The following is a 24077-nucleotide window of genomic DNA, read 5'->3' on the forward strand; positions in this document are numbered from 1 at the left end:
AGACTTACTGGCCCAAGGGAGACTGGGAGAGAAAAAATGTTTAAATCATAGATGTGGCCTTTACCATAAATGTTACTCCGTATTTGATTTTAAAAATCCAACAGCTTAAAAAAGTACGGCCCAAAAAAGATGGAGGCCCAATAAATCATGGAGGCCGAATAAGTACACAGCGGGTCGTTATATTGTGGACCGCGGTGCACATACATCGCGGTCAAAACGGCACCGTTTCTTTAAGTAAAAAAACAATGCGTCGTCAGTGTTAACAAAGCGTGCATTTTTTGTATGTTAATACTTAATTACCAACTGACAATACAGTGTATCTAAACCGACACTGCCTCACGTATTATTTTTATATTATCAAATGAAACTACAATTATATCAAAATGATATTGTAGTTGTGGTGAAATGAAACTGCAGCGTATATAAAATGAAACTGAATAACATTTCACATATTTGAGTGTATATTGTATAATGAAGCTATAATTATATCAAAACGATCATTTAGTTGTGTTTTAATAAAAGTATAGTGTATATAAAATAAAATTAAATAACATTTTCACATATTTGATTCTATAAATATTGAATGAGACTGTAGTTATATTGAAATGAAACTATAGTTGTGTTGAACTGAAATTGAATAACAGAGTTACTTTTTACGGAAGGGTGCGGAACGACGCGAAACAGATGCCGTTTTTTTTTCATTAAACAAAACGGTGTCATTTTGATGCGCGGTGCATAATCGATTATGCACCGCAGTGCACAATATAATTTGCTGTACACAGCCTACAACAAGGGCAAATTATAATGTGAAACCGTGTCCACCTGGCAAGGTGGACACGGTTCCATAACGGCATCGTTTTGGTGGAAAATGACGCCGTGTCAATAAAAAAAAAAAAATAAAAAATCTTTCTTTCGCTTTTAACAACATTTGTCTTCAAGAAGTCTATATTCATAATTATAGAACTCTATGTTCATAATTTTTGAACTCCATATTCACAATTATTAAACTCTATATTCACAATTACAGAATTCTATGTTCATAATTATAAAACTTTATGTTCATAATTCTTGAACTTTATATTCACAATTTTTGATGTCGTTGAATTCTTTTAACAATTAAAAAAAAAAAATTGATTTGCACCTTTTGTGAAGGAAAAACAGCGGTGCTACTAACAACACCGTTACTTATAAATTACAGAACGTCATCGTATTTGAACCGTGTCCACTCCATGGCTTAACAGTCCCTACCAAGTGTGGGGCCGGATATAGCAAAACATTGCTTTAACTGCTTTGCTTCTGAATTCTCATTTCTCACGGTATTCAGAAACAGATATTTTTGGAGATTCCAGTTTTTTTTTTTTTTTTTTTTTTTTTTTTTTTTTTTTTTTTCTATAAATCAATTAAAAGACCAAAAAGAAGAAAAAAAAAGTTTTGAAGTTTCCGTTCCATTGAACTGTTGCTCAGTTAGCAACCTCACCATCACCGGCAGCAAAGATGAACTTAGCCGCTCTCAACAGCTTGGGGTGCAGATATGGGATTGGTTACACCACAATCTCAAGCTGCAATCACCTGCGTCGCAGCAGAACTACTCCGTTTGGTAAGTTCGAATTCACAAAATTCTCTGTTTGTATTTTCAATCCAATTCTGTGCTCATAGTTTCAGTAATGGTAGGCTAATAGCTCAAATATGTATTGAAAATTTTACTTGTTTCATTTTAGAAGCGCGCTACTGTGAGAATCAAAGGAAAATGATTGAGGGGAGGATTTCATGCGAGGCTCTTCAGGAAGATGCTGAGTCATTTGTAAAGACGCACTGGCTTGCGGGGGTTACTAGTGCTGTAGCTGGTAATGTTCTCTCATCTTTTCATGATTCAAGTTGTCACGTCTGAATGGAGTGAACCTCCAACTTGTTAAACATGCTGCTTTGAATGATATTCCTTGTGATTCAAATGACTAGTACACATTCGTGAAATTCGTAGTATAGCTCGAACTTGATCAACCTGATTTATATCATATTGTTTTTAGTTTTGTCTTTGAGGATTGGGAGTGGTCTAGTGGTTGTGTGCTCAATCTCAGATTGTAAATTGTCTTATGCTGCTTTATGAGTTTTTATGATAAATTTATTTTTATTTGACTATGTAATGATTTGTAGTTATTGATGCTATTTACAAATTTATTACAATAAGTCAATAACCAAATTTTTGTTTCACATTTTAGCGGCAAATTTGATTGTGACTGATACTGCAAATGCTACAAGTATGGAAAGCATCATGGTGAGAATTTCTCTGTGCCAGTTTTATTGTCTGGTTCTACTTTCAGTGTGTATGACCTATGGTCATGGATAGAGATATGTTGTTTCTTGTGCATACTATTTCAGTGGCCTATCATTTTCTGTAATATTGTTTGATTTTGTAATAACCCTCTTATTTTATTGGGATCAGGATTTTCCTGCTTCTCTTTATACATTGGCTGATGGAGGCGTTGGCGATTGGTTTGGAAGCTTTGTATATTCTGCTGGTCAACAGGCTAATGAAGCTGTTCAAGGCCAGCTATCAGCTCTCAGTTTTTCCAGGTCAAATTCTTGTATTTGTATCTGTTTTTAATACTTCAAAAAATATGCTCCACATGATTTACCAACTGATGATTGTTACATGCTCCGTTTTGCAGTTTAGCTGTTATATTTGGTGCAGGGCTTGTAACTAGCCTTTCACCATGTACATTGAGTGTTTTGCCACTTACCCTTGGTTACATTGGTAGAAACGCTGATCTTTACTTTTGATTCTAACCATTTGTTATTATATCTCCTCTCTTCTTGTCTGACACTGGCTTCTATTTTCCTTTTTTATCTTGGAAATCCCCTAGGTGCATTTGGGTCTGGCAAGAGTCGTGCAGCGGTGAGCCCCAAAGTTCCTCTTTTGTAAAATTTTATCTGTCCTGTTTGAGTGTTTGACACTTGTTTTGGATGAACATTACTTGTCATCATAATTACACATTGTATTGCAACTATGATGCTTGTAAACAAATCTTAATTCAGATTTTCAGACTTATAATGAGGGATTGAACTTGGAGATTTTTCATGATAATTAACTTCATGGATTCCAAAATAGTATAGTTCTCCTTTTGTTCTGTTTTAATTTGCTATCTCAACATGATTCTCCACAGCTGTTGAACTCCTTGTTTCCATCTAAACTATATGTTTTGTTGGATAGGCTGTTGGAAATTCAGTTGCTTTTGCATTAGGATTGGCTACAACACTTGCATTACTTGGCATTGCTGCTGCATTTGCTGGGAAGGCATATGGTCAGATCGGACGTGGACTGCCTGTGGCTGCTTCTAGTCTAGCTATTGTTATGGGGCTTAACTTGTTAGAGGTAACAAAGTAACAAATTATGTTAATACTGCTGCTTTGTCCTGAATGCAGTTTTTTTCTTTTGAAAGATATTAACTTTATAGATAATGAATATTAATTATAAGGGAAATTTGTTGTCTTGGCTCTTGGGTTTACTTAAGTCAGTGATCAAATAAGCTGTGGGCGAGGGAAACAGTATGCTCTTGTCTTCCTTAAGTTTTAACAATTGCTTTGACCTGCCAAAGGATCTTGTATCATGCCAAAATTAGGGAAAGAAGCAATCTTATCTATCAGAAAGGTTGTTCCCAAGGTTTGAACTCATGACCTAAGTACCTAACAGTTGAATTAAGCACTTGGGCAACTAGGCCAAGCTCAAGTTGCAAATTTTAACAATTATCACATGGAATTTTATGGTTCTAGATTGATATTCTATTTTCAGTTCTGTATTTCACTTAATGGATCTTCCCGGGCGATGCTGCAGGTAATAGAGTTGCAGCTTCCCTCATTTTTCAACAATTTTAATCCCCGTGAAGCAGCTGCCAGTCTTCCTTCAAGTACTTAATTTTCAAATTACATTCTTGGATTTTAATGTGTTCATAGCTATTATTCATCTGTGCTTATATAATAGTAGTCTTTACAAATTTCATTTTTTCAGGTGTGCAAGCATATTTGGCAGGCCTTACATTTGCCTTAGCTGCATCACCTTGCAGTACACCTGTGCTAGCATCCATACTTGGATATGTTGCTGCATCTAAGGTAAAAATTTGTGTTTTAACTTTATTTATTTATTTTGAGTAGGAGAAGTGGCATGGAGTATTAGATTACAATAAGATTCTGAACTGATTTCTGGCCAATACTTCTAAAAACACATAATAACTGTTGATTTACTTATCAATTTGTTAGATTTAGGAATATATTAACATCAGAATCAATAACAGGATCCAGTTGTAGGAGGCAGTTTACTGCTGACATATACGACCGGCTATGTTGCTCCGTTACTTCTTGCTGCTTCCTTTGCCGGAGCATTGCAGGTATTACTTGCATAATTTGACAGCAAAATTTTACATATTTTATGGCTTTCAGGAAAAATGTTTCCACAAGATAGAGCTCTATCTGAATCACTGAATGGTTTATATGTTTCACAACACTTTTTCATTCAGTGAAACAAAGAGAGAACAACAATTTATTTTATTTTATTTATCAAGTATTGGTCCAAGTGAAGTTTCTTGAGTTTTTTCCTTTCCTTTTTTTTGTTTTGTTTTTAATTCCTAATTTGGTTCTTTAACTGCTAAAGTGGTACCTTGAATAAACAAAGTAAAATAATTGTGGTTCTCAGCACAGGTTAAATCATTTAAAGTAATTTTAGGGGTAGTACATAAGTGTGGAAAATGCTACATGTGCCTACATTACCTGAGTTCTCTAGTGTCGGTGCATTTCTTCATTATCTTGTATGGAGTATCACTTTAGCACCGAATTGTTCTAATGCAATGATATCTGCAGAGTCTACTATCGCTCCGCAAGTTCTCAGCATGGATTAACCCAGTCAGGCAAGTTTCCACAACTAATGCTGTATATTTGAGCAAACATCAATGTGCCTGTCTAAAATAAATGCACACTTTTGCGAGAATGTAATATCCTAATGATTTTATTCTTATATTTTGCAGTGGTGCACTACTATTAGGTGGTGGTGTATATACCTTCTTGGATAAGCTTTTTCCTGTCACAATGGCAATGTAGGCAATAGGTTGATTATTACCCATGATGTCTTGAGGCTGGAGGGCTGAGCAGCCGAGCGCTAATGCCAAGGTACCAGCTTTTCACATTGTTTGAGTGAGCCAAGTTCTTTCCCTAAAGCATGATTCCTATCTAAGATCAGAAGCTCTGGTTGTCTATCAAATTTCTGGTGATGTTAAGTACTCATTGAACTATGGTGAATGACATAAGGACCAACAGAGTGGAATTTCAGACCCATATTTAAGGTGCATTATTGTAGGAGCGATTAGACTGATTCTGAACAGAACCATTGTGCATTGATATATATATTATAATATTATATATACACAGTTTAGTAACTATATGAAAAATCTTGACTTATGAAGTTAGATCCCATCCATGAGCATTCACCAACTTTGCACTAAATGTGATGCTTTGGTCTTAAGTATTATTATTAGCATTTACATTTGTATAATTTTCTCTAGAAATTTCATTTACTAACTTGCGAGATAGGTTGGTGTGCATTATAGAAAGGCTTGCGAACTAGTTTCAAAAAAAAAATAAAAATATTATTTTTGAATTATCGTTAATAAAAATAAACACATTCTACATGCACCACATACATATTAGGGTGCTTCATGATGGAATTATACACCCCTAATTATGTTTGAACTAGATTGATCTATAACTTTTAATTTTTTTTAGAGTTATATATCCTATGGTCGATGCTAAGGTAAAGAATTGACAGTTGGCTCATGATCAATTGAAAATAATGATTTACTAATAGCTTCATCAAAGAGAACATGGAACAATGATCATCTCAATTTTTTGTGGGTCTTCTTGATTTAATTTGGTACACAAAAAGTGCAACATGTTATAATTAAGATCCTTAATTAACGTCAAAACAAAATTTAAAAACTCTTTCAATCATTTTTAAAAATATGCTTATTTAATGTATTTTTTCACACTTTTTTTTTAAATACAAGTAAATAATAATGACTGGACAGGTTGACACGAGTTTTCCCTGCCAAGAGAAAGTGATAGGCTTTTAAAGTTGCACAAATTCCATCCATTCAGCTACTAAATAGCTACGTCTCTGATGATATTTTAAGTTGAAAATTGTTTTAAAACTTAAAATGTTAAACTTTTGTGTGTGTGTGTGTGTGTTTTTTTTTTAATCAAGCAATGTTTGAAATAACCTTCTAGTTAATTTTTAATGTAACACTAAATATGTTAATTAATTTTCTAACAATTACATTTTTTAATATTATTTTGGCAAAATGTAATTCATGAGAAAGCTGACCAATTTCTATGGAAAGTGATAAATTGGTATGTGATAATCAAAGGAATAGAAGTAAAGTTTTTAGTCGAGTTTGAGACAAGATCCAAAAACTATTAAAAAAAAAAAAAAACAATTTTATATAGCTGACTATTTTCCTCTCCCATTTGTCGTTTTCATTTTACATAGAAGTAATTAATACATAAAGAAGTAAAGAACATAAAAAGGAGGCAGTAAACTAGGGTTGGTTGAAGAAAATTTCGACTGCATCTTCTACAAGAAAACCAGAACATATGTATATGGTGTTGACTTTGCAGTCTAACTAGCCATGCATCATCACCAACAACGTTGACGATTTAGCATGGATTCTTAAAAAACCACCGGAAATTGCTGATTAATGTGCCCTTCGGTTAATCATCTCCTTATATTGGTTCAGCGATTCCTGCCTCTGCATCCTCATTTCCTCGTTGAACTTCTTTATGAACGCCTCCACTCGGCGGTTCAGCTCGTCCTGGCCCAGCGACGGCTCCTTCCTGAGTTTGGCTGACCTGGCGGACAACGGACTCGGTGACGTCGACTTGCCAGCGGCGGTTGAGCGGTCATTGAATGTCTCAGATTTTGTCATTTTCTCCTGCCGTAGATGGCTGCGCCCGCCGTGGGTCTCCCACGTGTCCGACTTCCTCAAGTGCCTCGTCAACGGCATCGCACGCCCTTCCGTTATCGTCTTCCACGTGCTCTCCAGCGTGTCCTGCCGTTTCGGCTTCGACACCGCCAATGCGCCTTTCCCACCTGCGCCCAAGTATCTAACCACATAAATCTAACAGGATAACCTTAACCTGCGCTCCCTCTATTTGTTGTCTTATTTGCCGTTTTCCCCGAAAAAAATATTCGTAATAAAATAACATAGTTAGCTTATAAATCAATTTTAATATTTAATTAATTAACTTTTTGTAACAAGTTATTATTTTTAAAAAATGTTAAATTTCAAAAAATTATTCAAAGTAATTTTGATGTAATCAACTGTAAACTAACAGTTAATTTACCAAACATTTTTCTACAATAATAATATCAAATAGTCAAATGTACTAATACAATTAGATAATAACTATCCGCTATCAACTATTTATATAATAAAATACTCCAAAAACGAAATATTTTGCTAACTCTACCCCCGTTGCGGAAAGTTCTCCAATAAAAATGTTCTAAATATGGACACCTAAAAAGTGTCCTTTCTAATTCCAATAAAATACTCGAAACCAAATAATTTCAAAAACTGAATTTTTTAAATTGAATAGTATTGAAGTTTGTTCCCCAGTCCGACAAAACATTAAATAATGACTCGTACCCCTACACGATCTAACGGTAACCTTAAAGGACGGCAAATAATTGAACGGACATATTACCGTTATCGGCTAGTTCTCGCCGGAAAGTATACAATCTATTAACTTAACTGCCAATTTTAAAGGAAGGAATCACATAATAAAAGGCATACAATTAAGTGAGTTAACAGAGTGAGACTTACCGTCAGGAGTGGATTTAGCGTTTTTGCGGTGACTGAATCTGGAAGAAGCCGGTGGCTTCTCAGTCGAAACTGAATAATCTGATGACTCTTGCCTCGACAAAGGCGTCCACGACGATCTCGAGATCACAAACTCATCATCTTCTTTCTCCTTCTTTGCTTCTTCTTCAGGAAACGCAGATGCAGTCTGTGGAGTCACGGCATCTGCACTTTCGACCTGGGCTTCATAGGTGCTATTACTATAAGAGAAAACTTCCGGCCTTGTACTGGTCGTCTGGTTATTCAAAACGACGTCGCTGAAGCTCGGCACGAGATCGGAGAACACGGTGGCGGGCGGTTGAATTTCCCGCACCTGAGGCAGAGCGGGGTGAGATTGGACATGCGTATCCGGCGGAGGAGCTGACACGTGGTCATCGAGCTTGGACTGGAGCTTGGAGGAGGCGACAATGGTGATGATGATGCAATTGATGACGAGGTAGAGATACGGAGGACGGAGCCACGAAACGACGGCGTTCCAGATGGATGGAACGTCGCTGACTGCGAAATCACTGATAACCGGAGCGGAGATCTTTAGCATCACTGCGGCGGAGATTACGGTGGTGGAAATCAGTAAGATTCTGAGGGAGAGGGCGGAGGTGGTGGCGCTTTCAAATAGAATCGTCATTTGTACGATAGAAGGAGAGTTTGAGAGATTTACAGAGACAGAGAGAGAAAGAGACAGTCAGTGTGTGGGTGTGTTTGCCGTTGGGTATGGTGTTTGGATACGAAGCGGATTTTATACACCCAAGAAGCAGAGAGCTGTCTGCTAAATTAATGAAATTTTGATACTGTCTGTATTTACGTTATATAAATCTGTGTGAAAATAATTATTGATACATTTTTGCTTTACAAATTTAATTTTAGTACAATAATAAAAAGCAAAAAAAATCAAATTGACCACTGAATTACATCTAAAAATGCAATAAAGTCATCCAATTCAAAAAAAAAAAAAAATGAAAATACAATAAAGTCATCCAATTCAAAAAAAAATGTAATTAAATGCACAACAAACTAAAATCATACAATTGAGTTAAAAGTGACTTGTTCACTGGGTTAAACGATGATGTGACCGTTAACATTTAATAAATTATTTTATTTATTTTAAATATTACAAATTTTTAAAAATAATAATAATTTAATATTAATTAAAAACTCCAACCCCACTCCCTCTCCGACACGAGGCAAAGCAAAGCTGGGAGTTATTCGTAGGCTGGTTGCTCATGGTGACATTTTAGAGGTAATTAAAAGAATTTACTTTATACTATAGGATGATTCTAGATTTATGAAGACACTCAATTTATTTATTTATTTTTTGCAGAATGGTGACTTCACCAAGGTTTGGCTTTCGCAAGAATTGCATACATGGGGGATACGAACTGCAGGGGAGGGGTGGGGTGGGGTTGGGTTTTTTAATTTTTATTATTATCTGTAAAAATTTGTAATATTTAAAATAAATAAATAAAATAATTTATTAAAGGTTAACCGCCACGTTCACGGTTAACCTATAGAACAAGTTACTTTTGATTCAATTGCATGATTTTAGCTTGTTCAGTGATTCAATTATTTTAAACAAAAATTCAGTTGAATGACCTAATTGCAATTTCATGTACAGTTCAGTGATCAGTTTAAACATAGTAGTTTTATCCGTGGCAATCAGAAGAAGCACAGCGCCATCTCCTTAAACATGGGGGGCCGATGACGGGAAGGCAGACTTGGGTTTTCTGATCTCCACCGCCACTGGGCAGATTTAAACTCAACACTGACAGCTCCAAGAAGATAAACTCGGGCATGGCCAGCGCTGGGGTGTCCTCCGCGATCATCACGGCAATTGGACCATGGGGTTTATGGCTAAAATCGGCATTACATTCAGTTTCATTGCGGAACTCTGGGGGTCTCCGGGAGGGGCTTATCATGGCTAAAAACAATGGAGTCTTGAGGCTAATTGCGGAATCTGATTCAGAAGCTTTGGTACATGTCATTCACAATGTTTCGGGATCCAGTTCGGAAGCTGATACGTTGGTTATGGATTGCAAGAGCTTGATGGAAGGATTCCACGAGTGTGATCTCCGGCATGTCCTCCGTGAAGGCAACCAATGTGCGGATTTCCTTGCCAATATGGGTCATAATAGTCCGTGGGGGACAACGCTGTTGGATCGTCCTCCTAATGGGATGAGCTCCCTTCTGGCTCGTGATAGCAACAGTGTTGCTACTAGAAGGCTTGCGTAATTTTGGGGCTTCCTTTCTGCTCCTCTTTTCTTCACCAAAAAAAAAAAGTAGTTTTATCCAATTTAGTCATTGATTACAGTAAAATTTTTCAATTTAATCTTTAATTATAATAGTCAATAACTTAAATGAATAAATTATCAAACTCAATAACCTAATTACATACAAAAAAAATCATTTAAGATTAAATTAAAAAGAATTACCATAATTAAGAACTTGAATATTAGTTCCTTATCATTCCAAACAGGCACCATATAAATATTAGTTCGATCCAATAATCAAAGAAAGAAATAAATTATTAAAACAAAACATTACCTTAATAAAACAAAACATAACCGTTGTTGAGGGGGAGCGTTTTCAGGATCCGCCCTATTGTCGAATGGTCTGTGCTCACGTGCAGTCGGTGCAAACTGTTCAGTGGGTGCATGGCTCTAACCGACCATCATAGGATTTTTTAAATACAAAGAAACCTACAATTTGATATGGGCGTGCTGACTGCCCAGTATAGCTGTACATAAATATTGTTTCTCTACATTTAACTAAAAATTAGTTAATAATTATTGAATATATTATTATGTTCTTAAAATAATAAAAGTCAACACCAAAGAAAAGGATATGACCAAGCGGTCGATTTTTTTTTGTCATGGTAAATGACTGTTAGTTGATTGAGTTACAGGTAATGATTAGTTAATAAACATTAGCTAATTGTACAAATGTTTTACCTGATAACTGTTTGATATAATTTTTTTTTTTAAAAGTAAATTGAGAAAATTAATTTGAGCAACTTTTTGAATTTTAACATTTTGAAATTACAAAAAAACAAAACATTTGTATTGATTTTTTTAATCAAGTCAAACTGCTAATAGTAATCAAATAAACTAAAATTGAATGATCAACTAACTATTTTACCAACCAGACATTATTTTGTGATTTCGTTCCACAAATAACCTGCATTGCCATCTAAATATGTAGCTCGAAGCCTTGAATATTGAATAGCCTTCGCCATTACGCCCCTTATCTTGTGTAACCTTGCATTTGTGAATTCATTGCGAAGTGTACACATTTTTCTTTTATAATTTTTTTTTAATCTATGCAGTATGGCCCACTCTCATTTATTCCTCCCTTATCCGATCCGATTCCCTGCCCGACAGCCAATGGTTGCAGTGCCTTAAAAAAATTACATTTTATAATTTGTTACGAAGTATTATGGTGTACGTACTGTATACTTTATACACCACATTATTAATTTATTATCTTTTACATAAATTTTAAAACACATATTCACGTAGTTATGTAATTTAGTGTATTACTATTATTATGAGCAACCTCTCAAAGTGAGGGGGTTCCTTGTGCGCAATGGCACGGTCTAGCCTCTGTAGTTCATGTTCAGTTGAGTTATCATGATTTACATCTTCCCAAATCCTCTGTCGGGTTGAGGTGTGGGGGTCTTTAGGGTTGGTGTTCAGTCTTAGTGGAAGAATGTATTACTATTATATTTATAGTAGTGGTATCTTCCAAAAGGCTGAACCCCAACCCTAACAGGGCGTTTGGCCGGTTGGAAGGGGGGAATTACGTGGGAAAGGAATTGCAATTTCATGGGAGATGAATTACTGGGAATAAAGTAGGAATTTAAATTTCAGTGTTTGGTTTACGGGAATAGAATTACTGGGAATTTTAATTCCAATGTTTGGTATACATGGGAATTGAAAGGGAATAAGTAGTATAAAATCCAAAATACCAATTATTGTTGTGGTATTAATTTTAGGTTAAAGAAAAGGAGGGATAATTTTGTCTCATCACTAACTTTTTTTCTTCCTAAAATCCCAGGGGGACATGGGATTTTAATTCCATAAAAATGGGGGAATTGCAATTCCTTCCAACCAAACTAAGGAATTTTATGACCTTTGGAATTAAGTGCGAAGGGAATTTAAAATCCCTCTAACCAAACACCCTGTAAGGGCCCACCACACCCCGACCCGACAGAGCATTTGGGAGGATGTAAATCAGGGTAACTCAACTGAACATGAACCACAGAGGCTAGACCTGTGCTCACTGCGCACAAGGAACCCCCCTCACTTTGAGAGGTTGCTCCCACACTGCCGCTGGTGAGACTCGATCCCTGGTCATGATTATACTTTATATTATATTTAATAAAATAAAGTTATTTTTTCTTCTTATAGCTTCTATATATAGCATTGACAAATCAAACAAAACAGTACAATATGGTTACGTGCTATACTGCTATATCATAAAACTGTACTCCAAAACATTTAGCAGGCAGGTGGCCGGCCTGGTATTCTTGAATTTTGTTAGCAATTTTCAAGGCTGAAGATACGATATGATCATGCATGGAGATGGTAATCTATATATATATATATATTTCTCCGACTCCTTAGTAGCCACATATATCCAGCTACCACCCCAGAGAAGTATAGCAGCCAGGCCAGGAGGCAGCTGCCAATTTGAAAATTTGATCCTAATAAGAGATAACAATTGTTGAAATCCTTGCAGATCAGATTAATTACTTCTAATATACAAATACCCCATTGCATACATAATAATTTTAATTTATATAAAATTTTCACATTGTATATTATAATAATTAATAATATATGAGTTTGTACGATGTTTTAGTCTTCCAAAAGTGATATACAGATATATAGCAATTTTCATTATTTTTTTGTATGACGAAAAAATTTATATTCACCATCATAGAGTGTGCATGCACCAAGTAAACCTTATCGTGTAACCATATTCGAATCCGACAAAGAATCACAATAAATAAATCAGTTTAGATTTTTCATAACTTATCAACTCAAACTAAAAATGTCAACAAACCGCTTAATAAAGATTATATTGGATTTGAAATATTACAATTGTTAAGGTAATAGTTTAGCAACCTTAGTTGAAATTGTACCTAATTTTCATTAATTTTTGTGTCCCAGAGAGTTAGAAGTGTAGGTGTTGATGCCTCCGTGTACCGAAACATGATTAGAAATCAACCTAATCTTTGCTGACCAAAACTAATTAAGACAAGAAAAGTGGTTTTCAAGGTCTTGTTTTGTTTTTATGTTTTAGGCACGCAAATTAAGGAGTCAACTAGAGTTCAGGTTTGCCTTCAAGCCGTCCATTGCATGTCTGTTTGACAACTGTGATAGTGTGAAGTGTAACTCCATAGAAGTAAATTGAAAATCCTTTCATAAGAATAAGTAAATTAAAAATTGTTGTGCTTATCATCACACCATGAAAAAGATGCAAGACCTACATTTATAGTAGCCTTCAAACAAAGCGTGCAAAACCCAAAAAATTAAAGCTTGTTTCGAAGTCTGTGTAAAATGGAGACCTAACATATAAGAATATGTTTTTGCATCTGACATGAGAGAAAAATGTTGTAAAGCTGGGAGGAAAGGAATCAGATTCCATATTTAGTCCAATCTATATTGGCCACGTTTTTTGTTACAATCTTTTACTGACTGTGTAGACGGGGAATTGAAGCTATCAGCTTGCTTGGTCCGGAAGATATTATGCCAATAATAGAATAATTTTGTCCCTTAGCATAGTCACTGCAAATAAAAAAGGCACAAGATTAGATCAGAACAGAACTATTGAGGAAAGCTGCAAGGCATATTCACTAGCAGTGACTTGGGAAATTACCTACTTCAAAAAAAAAAAAGTAAATAAATAAATTGCACATAATCACATAATCTGAATTTAACATACTATGTGCACATAATCACATGATTTGAACTAGTAAGGTGAATCATAGCCTATGATATAATTTGCCTGTAAGTTCCGTTTAGTTCATAAAAAATATTTGAGGGAAAATAAAATTGAAATTTTATGAAAAAAAATTATCAGGTATTGATTTCATTGTTTGATTGGTGAAAAAAATTACTGAGAATATTGATTTCATTGTTTAGTTGAGGTTGAAATGAGAAGGAATAACAAATATAAAGACTGAAATACACATACACAATGATAATGATAATAAAAGTAATAAGGGCGAAATTGTCTAACCATTTAACACTTTCTTTCTAATTTCCATAGAAGACAAAATATCATCCCCTCGACAAGAAAAACTTTTTCTTCAAAGCTAAATTTTTCTGTGAAAAAAGTTATCAATGAACCAAACAAAGAAAAATTTCATTTTCTTCAAATTTATGAAAGAACTTTTTCCATCCAACAAAATATGCTTTTAGAGACCTAAAGATTAGTCACTTTGGATCATTATCAAATTGATATATAATGACCAAGTAATCTGTTTTGCCTCCTCTCTTATCCATTGTAGTTACACTATATAAGTAATAATTTGTATTAGTGAATACATTCAGCCATACAATTATACATTGCAATTGTAATCAAACTTTAAAAATGAATCAATATGTACAAAACCACACACTATTAGACAAACTTCCTTGTAGAATTTGCTTACTTGGTATTTATTTAAACAATCAGATACATAAATAATTATTATAGATTTATAATGATATAAATGATTTTTTTTTTCAAACACATTTGTGTCATTCTGTGGGAGAGAAACAAATTTAGTAAATTACTACTTACGGGATCTAAGATTGGGCTTTACAAAAATATGGATACTCAGTCCAGGCCGGAATTCAACTGAAGCCCAAACATAGTTGTAATTTCAACGGGTCGGGCCTATATTAATATTTGACCCGTCTAATTCTAGGGTTTCCCAACAAAACCCCCATTCTCCCTTCGCTGAGTTCTCTCCCATCAAACACACACACTGCAGGCTCCTATAGAGAGTGAGAGATAATCAGAAAATGGTGGCTTTTCGGGTTAGTGCTTGTATTTTCACTTAGTACAATTTAACTTCCATTGTATAGTGTCTCTCTCTGTATTGTATGAATCTATGGATCGGGTTTCTTGTTTGTTATGATTTGGGGTTTCGTTGATGAGACTGTGCTCTCTTATTTTGGTGTTACGCAGTTCCATCAGTATCAGGTGGTGGGCAGGGGTCTGCCGTCGGAGAACGATGAGCACCCTAAGATCTACCGCATGAAACTCTGGGCTACCAATGAAGTTCGTGCTAAGTCCAAGTTCTGGTAATTTCAGTTCCACATTTCTATTGCTTTTTTACGTGTGTTATTTGTTTATGCTAGTGTATAGATAGGTATGTTATGTTAGATGAGTGAGGGTTGGCATGATTTTGGTGTGGAGGATAGGTATTTTTTGCGGAAGCTCAAAAAGGTGAAGAAGAGCAATGGTCAGATTCTTGCTATCAATGAGGTATATTCTCCATAGTATTCTAGAATTTTGATCATAAACACTACTATTTTTTGTTTTGGTTTTTGTTTTGTTTTGTTTTTTTGTTTGAATACATATCATATGGTTTCCTTGGAGGATAATTAGTGCGTTTAGATATTACCAATCGTCCAATCTATTTCAAGAACTACTAATGTAGTGATTTAAAGTCTTGCAAAGGATCACCTGATATGCATATGCTGTGTACATATTGATGATGATTTTCTTGCATCTTATTTTGGCGTCTATTTCTAGTTGGGAATGAATGTGCGCACAGTTTGTGTAGTGTATGTGTATCAAAAATACCAAGACTTCTTGCCTTGTTTATTGTCTTTGTTTGTGTAATTGACATGATTATTAAAGTTTGCTACGGGTTACTAATCACTTACTGAAGATTGTGAAGCCATATATGATTGTTAAGTTGGCACTGGTTAGCTAATTGCTTAATGGAGATCCTGAATCCACACAAATTATAATTGGTGTTAAAATTGCTAAAATTTGGAACATAGAAGGACTTGGTTAACAATGAATTTGATAGCTACAAATAGTGTCAATTTGCTTAAGGCATTTCTTTAGAATTTTGTAGTCTGACTTCTAGTATATGTGATACTAATACATTCTTTCTTCTAGCTTTAGAAAGGGAATGCATGCTTTCTTGAAATACTACCATTATCACGGTGTCCAAAATCTTATATAGCCAACTAAAGAGCAAACCTTATCTTACATCATTTCTCTACATAGGCACCATGATTGTTAACACAGAATTAAACATTGTACGTTGTTAATTTTTTTCTTTGTTAATTATGATTAAAAAAATATGAAATATGCTTACTTGGTTCACTTGAATTGAAATACCTATGTGCTCTTGTCTATGTTAAGCTATTTATATTTGCTTCATGCATTCTTGTGTTGTTCACCTATTCTGGTTGTTACCCCATGGGGGTTTCATTGCTTTTGCACATTTTGTTGGCACTAGATGATGCAGTTTTCTGTTTGTTTTTATACCTTTATCTACATCCGTGGGTGTGTTTTTTGTTTTCAAGGTAAAGTTTCAATTTTATAATAAATGAACTGTGTTCTGTGTCAGATATTTGAGAAGAACCCAACCAAGATCAACAACTATGGTATTTGGTTGCGCTACCAGAGCAGAACTGGTTATCACAACATGTACAAGGAGTTTCGTGATACCACCTTGAATGGTGCTGCTGAACATATGTACAATGAGATGGCATCTCGTCACAGGGTCCGCAGTCACTGCATTCAGATCATCAAGACAGCCACTATCCCAGCTAAGCTCTGCAAGCGAGAGAGCACCAAGCAATTTCACAACTCAAAGATTAAGTTCCCATTGGTGTTCAAGAAAGTACGACCACCAACCAGGAAGCTCAAGACAACCTACAAGGCTTCCCGACCCAACCTTTTTGTGTAACTTGATTGGCTGTTTGTTGGATTAAAATGCCAATACATTTTTGGTACAATTTTGTTTGCTTTAGTTGTAATCCATTTGATATCAATGGAGAAGTTTTTGGAAAATGAATTGAACTTTTCTTTTTCTTGGTTTTAAAGTGCTCTGTAACTCCTGATTTGGATTTGGATGCCTTTGACTCTTTGAGTCATCAGACTATTTTTTTGGTGTCAATCTATTCAAATCTCAAAACCTTTTGTTTCCAAAACCTTTAACAGCACGAAATAGGGTGGGGATGAAATAATATTTTTGGGAATTCTTTTAGTAATTCCTTTCGTAAGTTATTAATCAATTGAAATACTATATATATATATATTTGGAATGAGCTATTTTTCTTGTAAGAAAAATAGCTATTATGAGGAATTAGTGTTAGGCTATTTTTTCTCGAGAATAACTCATTTATGTTAATATGTATATTGCCTTCACTTATTTTTGTTAGGCATGTATTAGAAATATGTTTTTAGAGTTTATTTTAATTTTATAATTTAAACCAATAAAGAATATAAATCTTGTTGTAAGTTGATAAACATCCATTTCCCTTCTAATCTACAGAAATTGAATGATGCATGTAAATTTGTCTCTGGCTAGACAAAAAAAAAAACTGTCTCCACCAGGTGGGGGTGAGTTTTTTGTTTTTTTACTCAAAAGCGGTGGGGTGGGAGAGTGAGTTTTTTTGTTTTTTTACTCAAAAGCGGGGGGGGGGAGGGGGTGAGTTTTTTTGTTTTTTTTTACTCAAAAGCGTATATATAATTTGATGATTTATTTAACCATTATTCCTTAAAATAACAATGTAGCTATATCAGTTTCAACCTTTTTGTTACTTTCAATCTGACTAAAGTAGTTTAGTTTCGTAAAAGTTCTAAAAGCCAAAATCGTTGAGAAATCTTTTAAGTTTTGACTTTCAGGAACCATCTCTACAAGAATCCATGTGATATTGGACTTTTCTTGCTTCGTTTGCATCTTGCAGAGTTGCAGTAATTAAATTAGTTACAGATCATCACCCCTTTGGGCTCCAATACTTAAAGTATATTTGTAGTTGATTCAACGGTCAAAAGTCCGGCTCCAGTTTTTACGCCCAATTCTAAAAAGTCAACTGTTTCTCACGCCAAATTGTCATAAACAACAAAATAATTCCCACTCGTTGGTTTCTATAAACTCAGCAGATTGATGGGTAAAGTTGGATGAACTTGGTTCTTCATCTAAGCTTAGCTATGAAGATGGTGAACTGCAAAAGCTTGTTGCTCATTTTGCTATTGCACTTCGCCGGCGTGTCAGAAATTCATGCACAAAAACCAGAAAAAGTTGCCTGCCTCAGAAGAGGACTCCGGTGCTTTCTTAGAAGCATGACTTGCCCCCCAGAATGTCCATCCAGAAACCCAAAAGTTCCTAAGGCTAAAGCTTGCTTTATCAACTGTGATTCCCCATTGTGCCAGCCTGAATGCAGAAGCATGAACTTCTACTTTTCTTTTCTATCTTTCCCAGTTTATATATCTTAGTTCATTTTTATCTTTTTCTGTGCCAAATCCGTGGGTAGGGAGATTGTTGGGCGGAGACCTGAAGGGCCAAGTCCAGCACCTGCCCTTTTGAAAATGGTGACGGTATAAAGAAATAAAGTTGCGGTTTTTTCGTTACTATTTATAACTTTTATGTTTTGTTGGAACTTGCAGACCGAGTACCGAACTGCAATGGCGTGGGAGCTGCATGCTATGATCCCCGCTTCATTGGAGGGGATGGGAGAGTCTTTTATTTCCATGGAAAGAGCAATGAGCATTTCACCTTAGTCTCTGATCCTAATCTCCAAATCAACGCCGGTTTCATCGGCCGTCGTCCGGCGGGCCGAGCCAGGGACTATACTTGGATTCAAGCACTGGGGATCCTGTTTGGCACCCACACTCTTTCTCTGGAGGCAACAAAAGCAGCAAAATGGGATGACGCAATAGACCATCTCAAGTTTTCTTACGATGGGGAAGACATTTCACTGCCTGAAACCCCTTTCTCGGTTTGGATGTCCCCTGGAAATGATGTTAGAGTCGAGAGAATTCTCAGCAAGAACAGCGTTACAATATCTGTATCAGAGATTGCAGAAATCGCAGTGAATGTAGTTCCTGTAACTAAAGAGGACGACAGGGTTCACAATTATCAGATACCTGCTGATGACTGTTTTGTTCACTTGAAGGTGCAGTTTAGATTCTTTGGCCTCTCGCCGGAGGTTGAAGGATTGCTTGGCCGCACTTACCAGCCTGATTTCCAGAATCCGGCGAAGCCTGGAGTAGCCATGCCGGTGGTAGGAGGCAACGATAAGTACAGAGTTACGTCACTTCTCTCAACAGATTGCATGAATTGCGTGTTCAATCCGGTTGGAATCACTGCTCACAAAGAATATGCTGCAATTCTTTGACTGCTTTAGCTGCCTCTCCCATGGAATGAAATTGATAGCAGTTTATGAAACTTTGGCTCCTACCATACTGAATAAAATATAAATCTTTGCCTTACAATTTATACATCTGTGTTGATATAAACCATAACAAATTTACGTGCTTCCGTAATGTATCATACCTTTTCTCTATATTTATATTTAACGGGTACTTGTACTAAATTACACATGTACCATACCGTGGGGTAGCATCCCCGACCCACTCCGATGCAACAAAAGAGAAAAAACATAACCCGGATAGGTGTTGGACTCCACTCCGCTTCGCTACATGAACTTACGGGGTGTTTGGTTGGAAGGAAGGAATTAGGGTGGAAATGAATTGTAATTCGGTGGGAAAAGAATAAGGTGAGAATAAAGTAGGAATTCGAATTACACTGTTTGGTATGCAGGTGGAAATAAAGTAGAAATTCAAATTACAGTGTTTGGTATACAGGAATAAGGCATGGAATTGAAAGGGAATAAGTGATACAATGACTGAAATGCCCTTATGTAATACGGAGTAATAATAATAATAATAATAATAGTAATACGTAGAAAGGTGAAATAATAAGGAAGAGGACGAAAGGAAAGAAAAAAGAAAGGGGAAAGAATAAGGAAGAGGACGAAAGGAAAACAAAAAGGAAAGAAAAAAGAATGGGGAAGAAACAGAATAGCCGAAAGAATAAGGAAGGGAAAAGAAAAAAGAAAGGAAAGAATGATGAATGGGGAAGAAGAAACAAGGAAAGAAGGAAGTAAAGTTAATAAGACAAAATAATATTGGAGGATAAAATGGTCTTCACACTACATTTTCTTCTCCCATCAAAACACCGAATTGCAATTCATAGGGGGAGGTATGAATTGCAAATCAGCATTTGGAGGGAATTGCAATTCGGTGGAATTGCAATTCCCTCCAACCAAACGGCGTAATTGGACCTTCCACAAAATTGTAATTCAATTACATCTAAATTACATTCAACCAAACACCCCCTTAGCGTCTAGTTTTTGAACATTAATCTTTGAGTTTCTGACTACTACGCTAAAAGTTATAGCTTTACGGGATATTTGATTCTTGATTGATTACCCATTCCTGTCCACCGAGAAACGCCACTCAAAGGTGAATAAGTAGAGCTCCGTTCTGTCCAATACCTATCCTCCTTCAGTACATATGAGACGTACGCAACAAGCTGAATGTTTGTTTTGCCATATTGCTTAAGATATTCCATATTGCTTAACCCCTGTTTTGTTTCTTTGAATAAATGTATTTTCATTTTCAAAAATCCAAAAAAGAAGGCAATGTAAGCCTGATAACATAATACCATTTCACTTGACAAACCTTGACACAAAATCAACAGAGATTTAGTATTTAAAGAACCTATATTCTTCCAATAACCTGAAATATGCTACTATTAATTGCAGCAATATATTCTGTTACTGTTCCATTGACCCTACATTTCCAGAAACTGAACAGATGATAGCTTATGCTTAATTCAAGTTCTTTCTGAATGAGTGGCTACAAGATGGACTCAATCATGTACCCACTGAATGAAGACAATGGTACAATGCTTATGGGTAATTCAAACACAAATATTTTCGAGGCCAGTAGCCCCACCAATTATTTACAGTACACAATGAATAATATGAGATACAAACAATAAAAAAGAAATTTAGATCACATTCAAGTAATGGCCACAAATGCATATAATATAATTCATCTCACCTTCCAAGTGGATTCATGAGCTGGGAGAAAACAACACTACTGGTGACACCATCCTCTACATCATCATCTGTTCCTGACTGAACCCCGTCCATCATGCTTACGCTGTTGTCAAATGGCTCGGGCGTTGTCAAGGACATATCGGGGATATGGTTTGTGCTGTTATCATCGGGCTCGGTGAGAGCTGATGTGGTCTCCTCGAGCTGAAGAGCATATTCTAAATTCCACAAAACATCGCCCATGGAAGGTCTATCAATCCCATGCTCAGCCAAACACTTCTCTACTGTCTCCCCGAACTTCTTTAGAGAGGCCGGGTTCACCTTTCCCTTAAGGTTCGAATCCATGATCTCACCCAACATGCCTTTCTTTTGCCAAGACAAAGCCCACTCGGCTATATTTACTTGCTCCCGAGGAAGGACAGGATTCAAAGCTGGTCTCGAGCAAAGGACTTCCACCAGGACTACACCGAACGAATAAACATCAGATTTCTCGGTGAGCTGCTGCCTTCTGAAGTATTCAGGATCGAGGTACCCAAAGCTACCCTTAACGGCAGTGCTCACATGGGTCTGATCGAGAGCTGGTCCAGTCTTCGAGAGGCCAAAATCAGCAACCTTTGCCACAAAGTTATCGTCTAAAAGTATGTTGGTTGTTTTCACATCACGATGAATAGTACTTTGAGTTGCACCAGTATGGAGATAATGAAGCCCCCTAGCAGCCCCGATACAGATCTCAAGACGCTGCTTCCATGAAATCGGTGGGAGGTCAGCTCCATAAAGATGGCTTCGAAGAGGCCCGTTTGCCATGTATTCATAAACAAGTATCATTTCTGACCTTTCATCGCAATAGCCTATCAAAGACACGAGGTGACAGTGGCGAAGTTTGGACAACATTTCAATCTCGGTTCGAAATTCAGCAATACCTTGCTCGGATCTCGGGTTTGCTCTCTTGACAGCTACCTTGTTACCATCTTCCAGTGTTCCCTTGTAGACCCTGCCAAAACCACCAACACCAAGAAGCAAGCCTTCGTCGAATTTATTAGTTGCATCCATTATTTCTTGAAAAGTGAAGAACCTGCCAAGGTTAGGAGAGGCTAAGGAGATGCAACTTGTTGTTCCACTCTTTTGGGAAATCGTAGAAAATTTTGACAGAGTCAAAGAATTCCCAAGAGGGAGCCAATGATGCCCCAGACCTTGTTGAATGGCCTTCGACCTTCGGGTTGAAATGCAGTGATAACACAAACCAATCATCAGCAGTGCAGCTGATGCTCCCACAACAGAGATAACGATGACACCTTTCTTGCTCTTTCTCGGGGGCAATGCATGGAGAGTCTCAACCGGTGAATCCCCATCCAAACTCCTGGCTCCATTGCTAAGCTTCATGATCTCCAAACCATTCATGATTGCATTGCTGAAATCGGCACTTGGGTCTGGACCAACACTAACTGTTAGAACGCCTACATCAGTTGATGAGTTGGAAAGAAAATCCCGGTAATATGGCACATCCAAATTCCCAGCTTGATTACTCACGTCCAGATCTGCTAAAGCAATGTCGTCGTTGATATAAAGGTGAAACACCAAACTGTTCATAATTTCGCTCACAATATCGCAAAAATGAACTCGGACAAAATACACGAAATTTGGATCCACTGAAAAGACCCAAGTAACATTGAAATTGCCATTGGCTACATTTGCATCTCCCATAGTCTCTGCAGTTGCATAAACCAAAGCTGGCGCAACTTCAGGCGTGACAGAACCTGGATATTTTATACTCGATGGACTAACTGAAACATTCATGGCCGAGCTGTTTACATGGAGGTACTTCAGATCATTCTCCCAAGTCCTGCCTAATGTGTCATTCTGAGCAGTAATGAGAGGACCGCCCATGTTTACACGATAAACAGTTTCAAGGGTCAGCCCAGAAAGACCACTAATAGAACTCGATGGAGAAACTGATGCCACCTTGTCTGGGATCAACTCATCCGGGATGGATACAACTTCGATTGCATTAATGAATGCAACAGAGTCGTTTGATGGAATGAAGGTAAGAATCAAGCTATCAGAAGTAACATTGATTGCATACTCCTTGAAGAGGTAAGAGCCATTGTATCTCTTGAAACTGAAATTGTTCAAGAGAACAAAATCTTCTGTGACTACAGTTATTGAAGCGGATGTTAAATTGTGGCCTGGAAGAGGGTAGAAATAAAGGCGGACCCAATGCCGGCCTTCTTGCTCAATATCAAACAAGTAAGATGTTGTACTGGTGAAAATTCTAGCTGATTGGTATATAGGAAAAGGGGCAGAAGAATTGGAGGTGGCTGCAACAAGGTTTCCCTCACTTTCCATAGAAACCGAGGATCGAACTGAATCGGGAACATAGGTTTGGCCAAGAAAGGTGACATTTTCTGAAAATCCACAAGCAATTAAGTAATTATCCACAGGAGTGAAGGCAGCATCTGACACATGACCCAAAAACCTTAATACTATGGAAACAGATAAAACCAAAAGTATCCATGTCTTTATTCTCAATGTCACCATCCCAAGAATCTTAATGCCTAAAAGCCAGAAATTGACCAGTATACTTCAAAGTTTGAATGTTTCAATTCAATCCCAACAACTACCTCTCAAATTCCAAATAACTGTTTTCCCACTTGCCCAATTCTAGTACCCATCAACTCAACTACCTAGATGCATACAAAGCAATGCTTGAGCAGAATTAGCTCTATAACAAATAATAAGCAATTCAAGCTACTAGAACTATAAAAATGCAAGAAAAATACAATCAGGAGGGATAAAAATCAAAGCTTTTTTGCAGTTTCCACTACCCTTACCTCACTACTAGAGCTAAGAACTCCCCATATGCTACAAAGTGGAATGGTAGTGGGAAAATGACACCATGAAGAAGAAGAAGAAGGCTGTTAGTGGCGACTGACACAGCTCTTTCCAGGCTGTTGATTAGGCTGTCAATTTAGAGAGAAATTGCATAGGGGAGGGGAGATTTGGGGTGGACCCACACCATCAAACCCCACACAATAGTCAATTTGCAGCCACAGCTGTTTTCAAGAGACACTGAAGGTTGATTTTGATTCTCAGTATCTTC

General features: G+C 36.5%; 5 protein-coding genes across 9 annotated transcripts; 3 read left to right on the forward strand and 2 right to left on the reverse strand.

Moving 5' to 3' along the window:
• Positions 1-1379: 1379 nt before the first annotated feature.
• LOC109188008 (cytochrome c-type biogenesis ccda-like chloroplastic protein) lies at positions 1380-6864 on the forward strand. Of its 3 annotated transcripts, none has more exons than XR_002055347.1 (13): positions 1380-1597; positions 1719-1844; positions 2217-2272; positions 2441-2571; positions 2667-2752; positions 2862-2893; positions 3209-3370; positions 3830-3902; positions 4004-4104; positions 4287-4379; positions 4849-4895; positions 5013-5154; positions 6777-6864. XR_002055347.1 is itself a non-coding variant. In XM_019338466.1 (12 exons), the coding sequence occupies exons 1-12, from the start codon at positions 1495-1497 to the stop codon at positions 5083-5085; spliced, it is 1083 nt and encodes a 360-aa protein (XP_019194011.1). In that variant the 5' UTR covers positions 1380-1494; the 3' UTR covers positions 5086-5321. The 3 variants fall into 3 exon arrangements, 1 of the variants encoding a protein (XP_019194011.1); XR_002055346.1 differs by lacking the exon at positions 6777-6864 and adding an exon at positions 5767-5961; XM_019338466.1 differs by lacking the exon at positions 6777-6864 and having other exon boundaries at positions 5013-5321.
• Positions 6568-8523, reverse strand: LOC109187376. Its single transcript, XM_019337563.1, has 2 exons — positions 7863-8523; positions 6568-7129 (listed from the first exon to the last, which is right to left on the reverse strand). The coding sequence occupies exons 1-2, from the start codon at positions 8521-8523 to the stop codon at positions 6735-6737; spliced, it is 1056 nt and encodes a 351-aa protein (XP_019193108.1). The 3' UTR covers positions 6568-6734.
• A 6289-nt stretch (positions 8524-14812) lies between these two features.
• On the forward strand, positions 14813-17057 carry LOC109188011 (60S ribosomal protein L18a-like). The gene is made up of 4 exons (XM_019338469.1): positions 14813-14923; positions 15075-15190; positions 15311-15374; positions 16477-17057. The coding sequence occupies exons 1-4, from the start codon at positions 14909-14911 to the stop codon at positions 16816-16818; spliced, it is 537 nt and encodes a 178-aa protein (XP_019194014.1). The 5' UTR covers positions 14813-14908; the 3' UTR covers positions 16819-17057.
• A 944-nt stretch (positions 17058-18001) lies between these two features.
• Positions 18002-20286, forward strand: LOC109188010. Of its 2 annotated transcripts, XM_019338468.1 has the most exons (4): positions 18003-18300; positions 18522-19252; positions 19288-19336; positions 20276-20286. In XM_019338468.1, exons 1-2 carry the CDS (start codon positions 18036-18038, stop codon positions 19250-19252), a joined length of 996 nt encoding a protein of 331 aa, XP_019194013.1. In that variant the 5' UTR covers positions 18003-18035; the 3' UTR covers positions 19288-19336; positions 20276-20286. The 2 variants fall into 2 exon arrangements, with proteins under 2 accessions (XP_019194012.1, XP_019194013.1); XM_019338467.1 differs by lacking the exon at positions 20276-20286 and having other exon boundaries at positions 18002-18300; positions 18522-19248; positions 19284-19395.
• A 442-nt stretch (positions 20287-20728) lies between these two features.
• LOC109188006 (receptor-like protein kinase THESEUS 1) lies at positions 20729-24077 on the reverse strand. 2 transcript variants are annotated; one of them, XM_019338464.1, is made up of 2 exons: positions 23809-24077; positions 20729-23382 (listed from the first exon to the last, which is right to left on the reverse strand). In XM_019338464.1, exon 2 carries the CDS (start codon positions 23321-23323, stop codon positions 20981-20983), a length of 2343 nt encoding a protein of 780 aa, XP_019194009.1. In that variant the 5' UTR covers positions 23324-23382; positions 23809-24077; the 3' UTR covers positions 20729-20980. The 2 variants fall into 2 exon arrangements, with proteins under 2 accessions (XP_019194009.1, XP_019194008.1); XM_019338463.1 differs by having other exon boundaries at positions 20729-24077.

Source organism: Ipomoea nil, unplaced genomic scaffold (assembly GCF_001879475.1).
Source record: "Ipomoea nil cultivar Tokyo-kokei standard unplaced genomic scaffold, Asagao_1.1 scaffold1421, whole genome shotgun sequence".
NCBI classification, from domain to species: domain Eukaryota; kingdom Viridiplantae; phylum Streptophyta; class Magnoliopsida; order Solanales; family Convolvulaceae; genus Ipomoea; species Ipomoea nil.

What these genes read in the sequence shown, in the direction of transcription:
- LOC109188008 (XM_019338466.1), top strand. Translation starts at nt 1,495, where the DNA reads ATGAACTTAGCCGCTCTCAACAGCTTGGGGTGCAGATATGGGATTGGT. An exon ending in GATATGTTGCTGCATCTAAG is followed by an intron (nt 4,105 to 4,286) that starts GTAAAAATTTGT and finishes AATCAATAACAG; the next exon opens with GATCCAGTTGTAGGAGGCAG. An exon ending in CCTTTGCCGGAGCATTGCAG is followed by an intron (nt 4,380 to 4,848) that starts GTATTACTTGCA and finishes TGATATCTGCAG; the next exon opens with AGTCTACTATCGCTCCGCAA.
- LOC109187376 (XM_019337563.1), bottom strand. Translation starts at nt 8,523, where the DNA reads ATGACGATTCTATTTGAAAGCGCCACCACCTCCGCCCTCTCCCTCAGA. An exon ending in CGCTAAATCCACTCCTGACG is followed by an intron (nt 7,130 to 7,862) that starts GTAAGTCTCACT and finishes ACTTGGGCGCAG; the next exon opens with GTGGGAAAGGCGCATTGGCG.
- LOC109188011 (XM_019338469.1), top strand. An exon ending in CGTGCTAAGTCCAAGTTCTG is followed by an intron (nt 15,191 to 15,310) that starts GTAATTTCAGTT and finishes TGTGGAGGATAG; the next exon opens with GTATTTTTTGCGGAAGCTCA. An exon ending in AGATTCTTGCTATCAATGAG is followed by an intron (nt 15,375 to 16,476) that starts GTATATTCTCCA and finishes GTTCTGTGTCAG; the next exon opens with ATATTTGAGAAGAACCCAAC.
- LOC109188010 (XM_019338467.1), top strand. Translation starts at nt 18,036, where the DNA reads ATGAACTTGGTTCTTCATCTAAGCTTAGCTATGAAGATGGTGAACTGC. An exon ending in GTGCCAGCCTGAATGCAGAA is followed by an intron (nt 18,301 to 18,521) that starts GCATGAACTTCT and finishes TGGAACTTGCAG; the next exon opens with ACCGAGTACCGAACTGCAAT.
- LOC109188006 (XM_019338463.1), bottom strand. Translation starts at nt 23,515, where the DNA reads ATGGTGACATTGAGAATAAAGACATGGATACTTTTGGTTTTATCTGTT.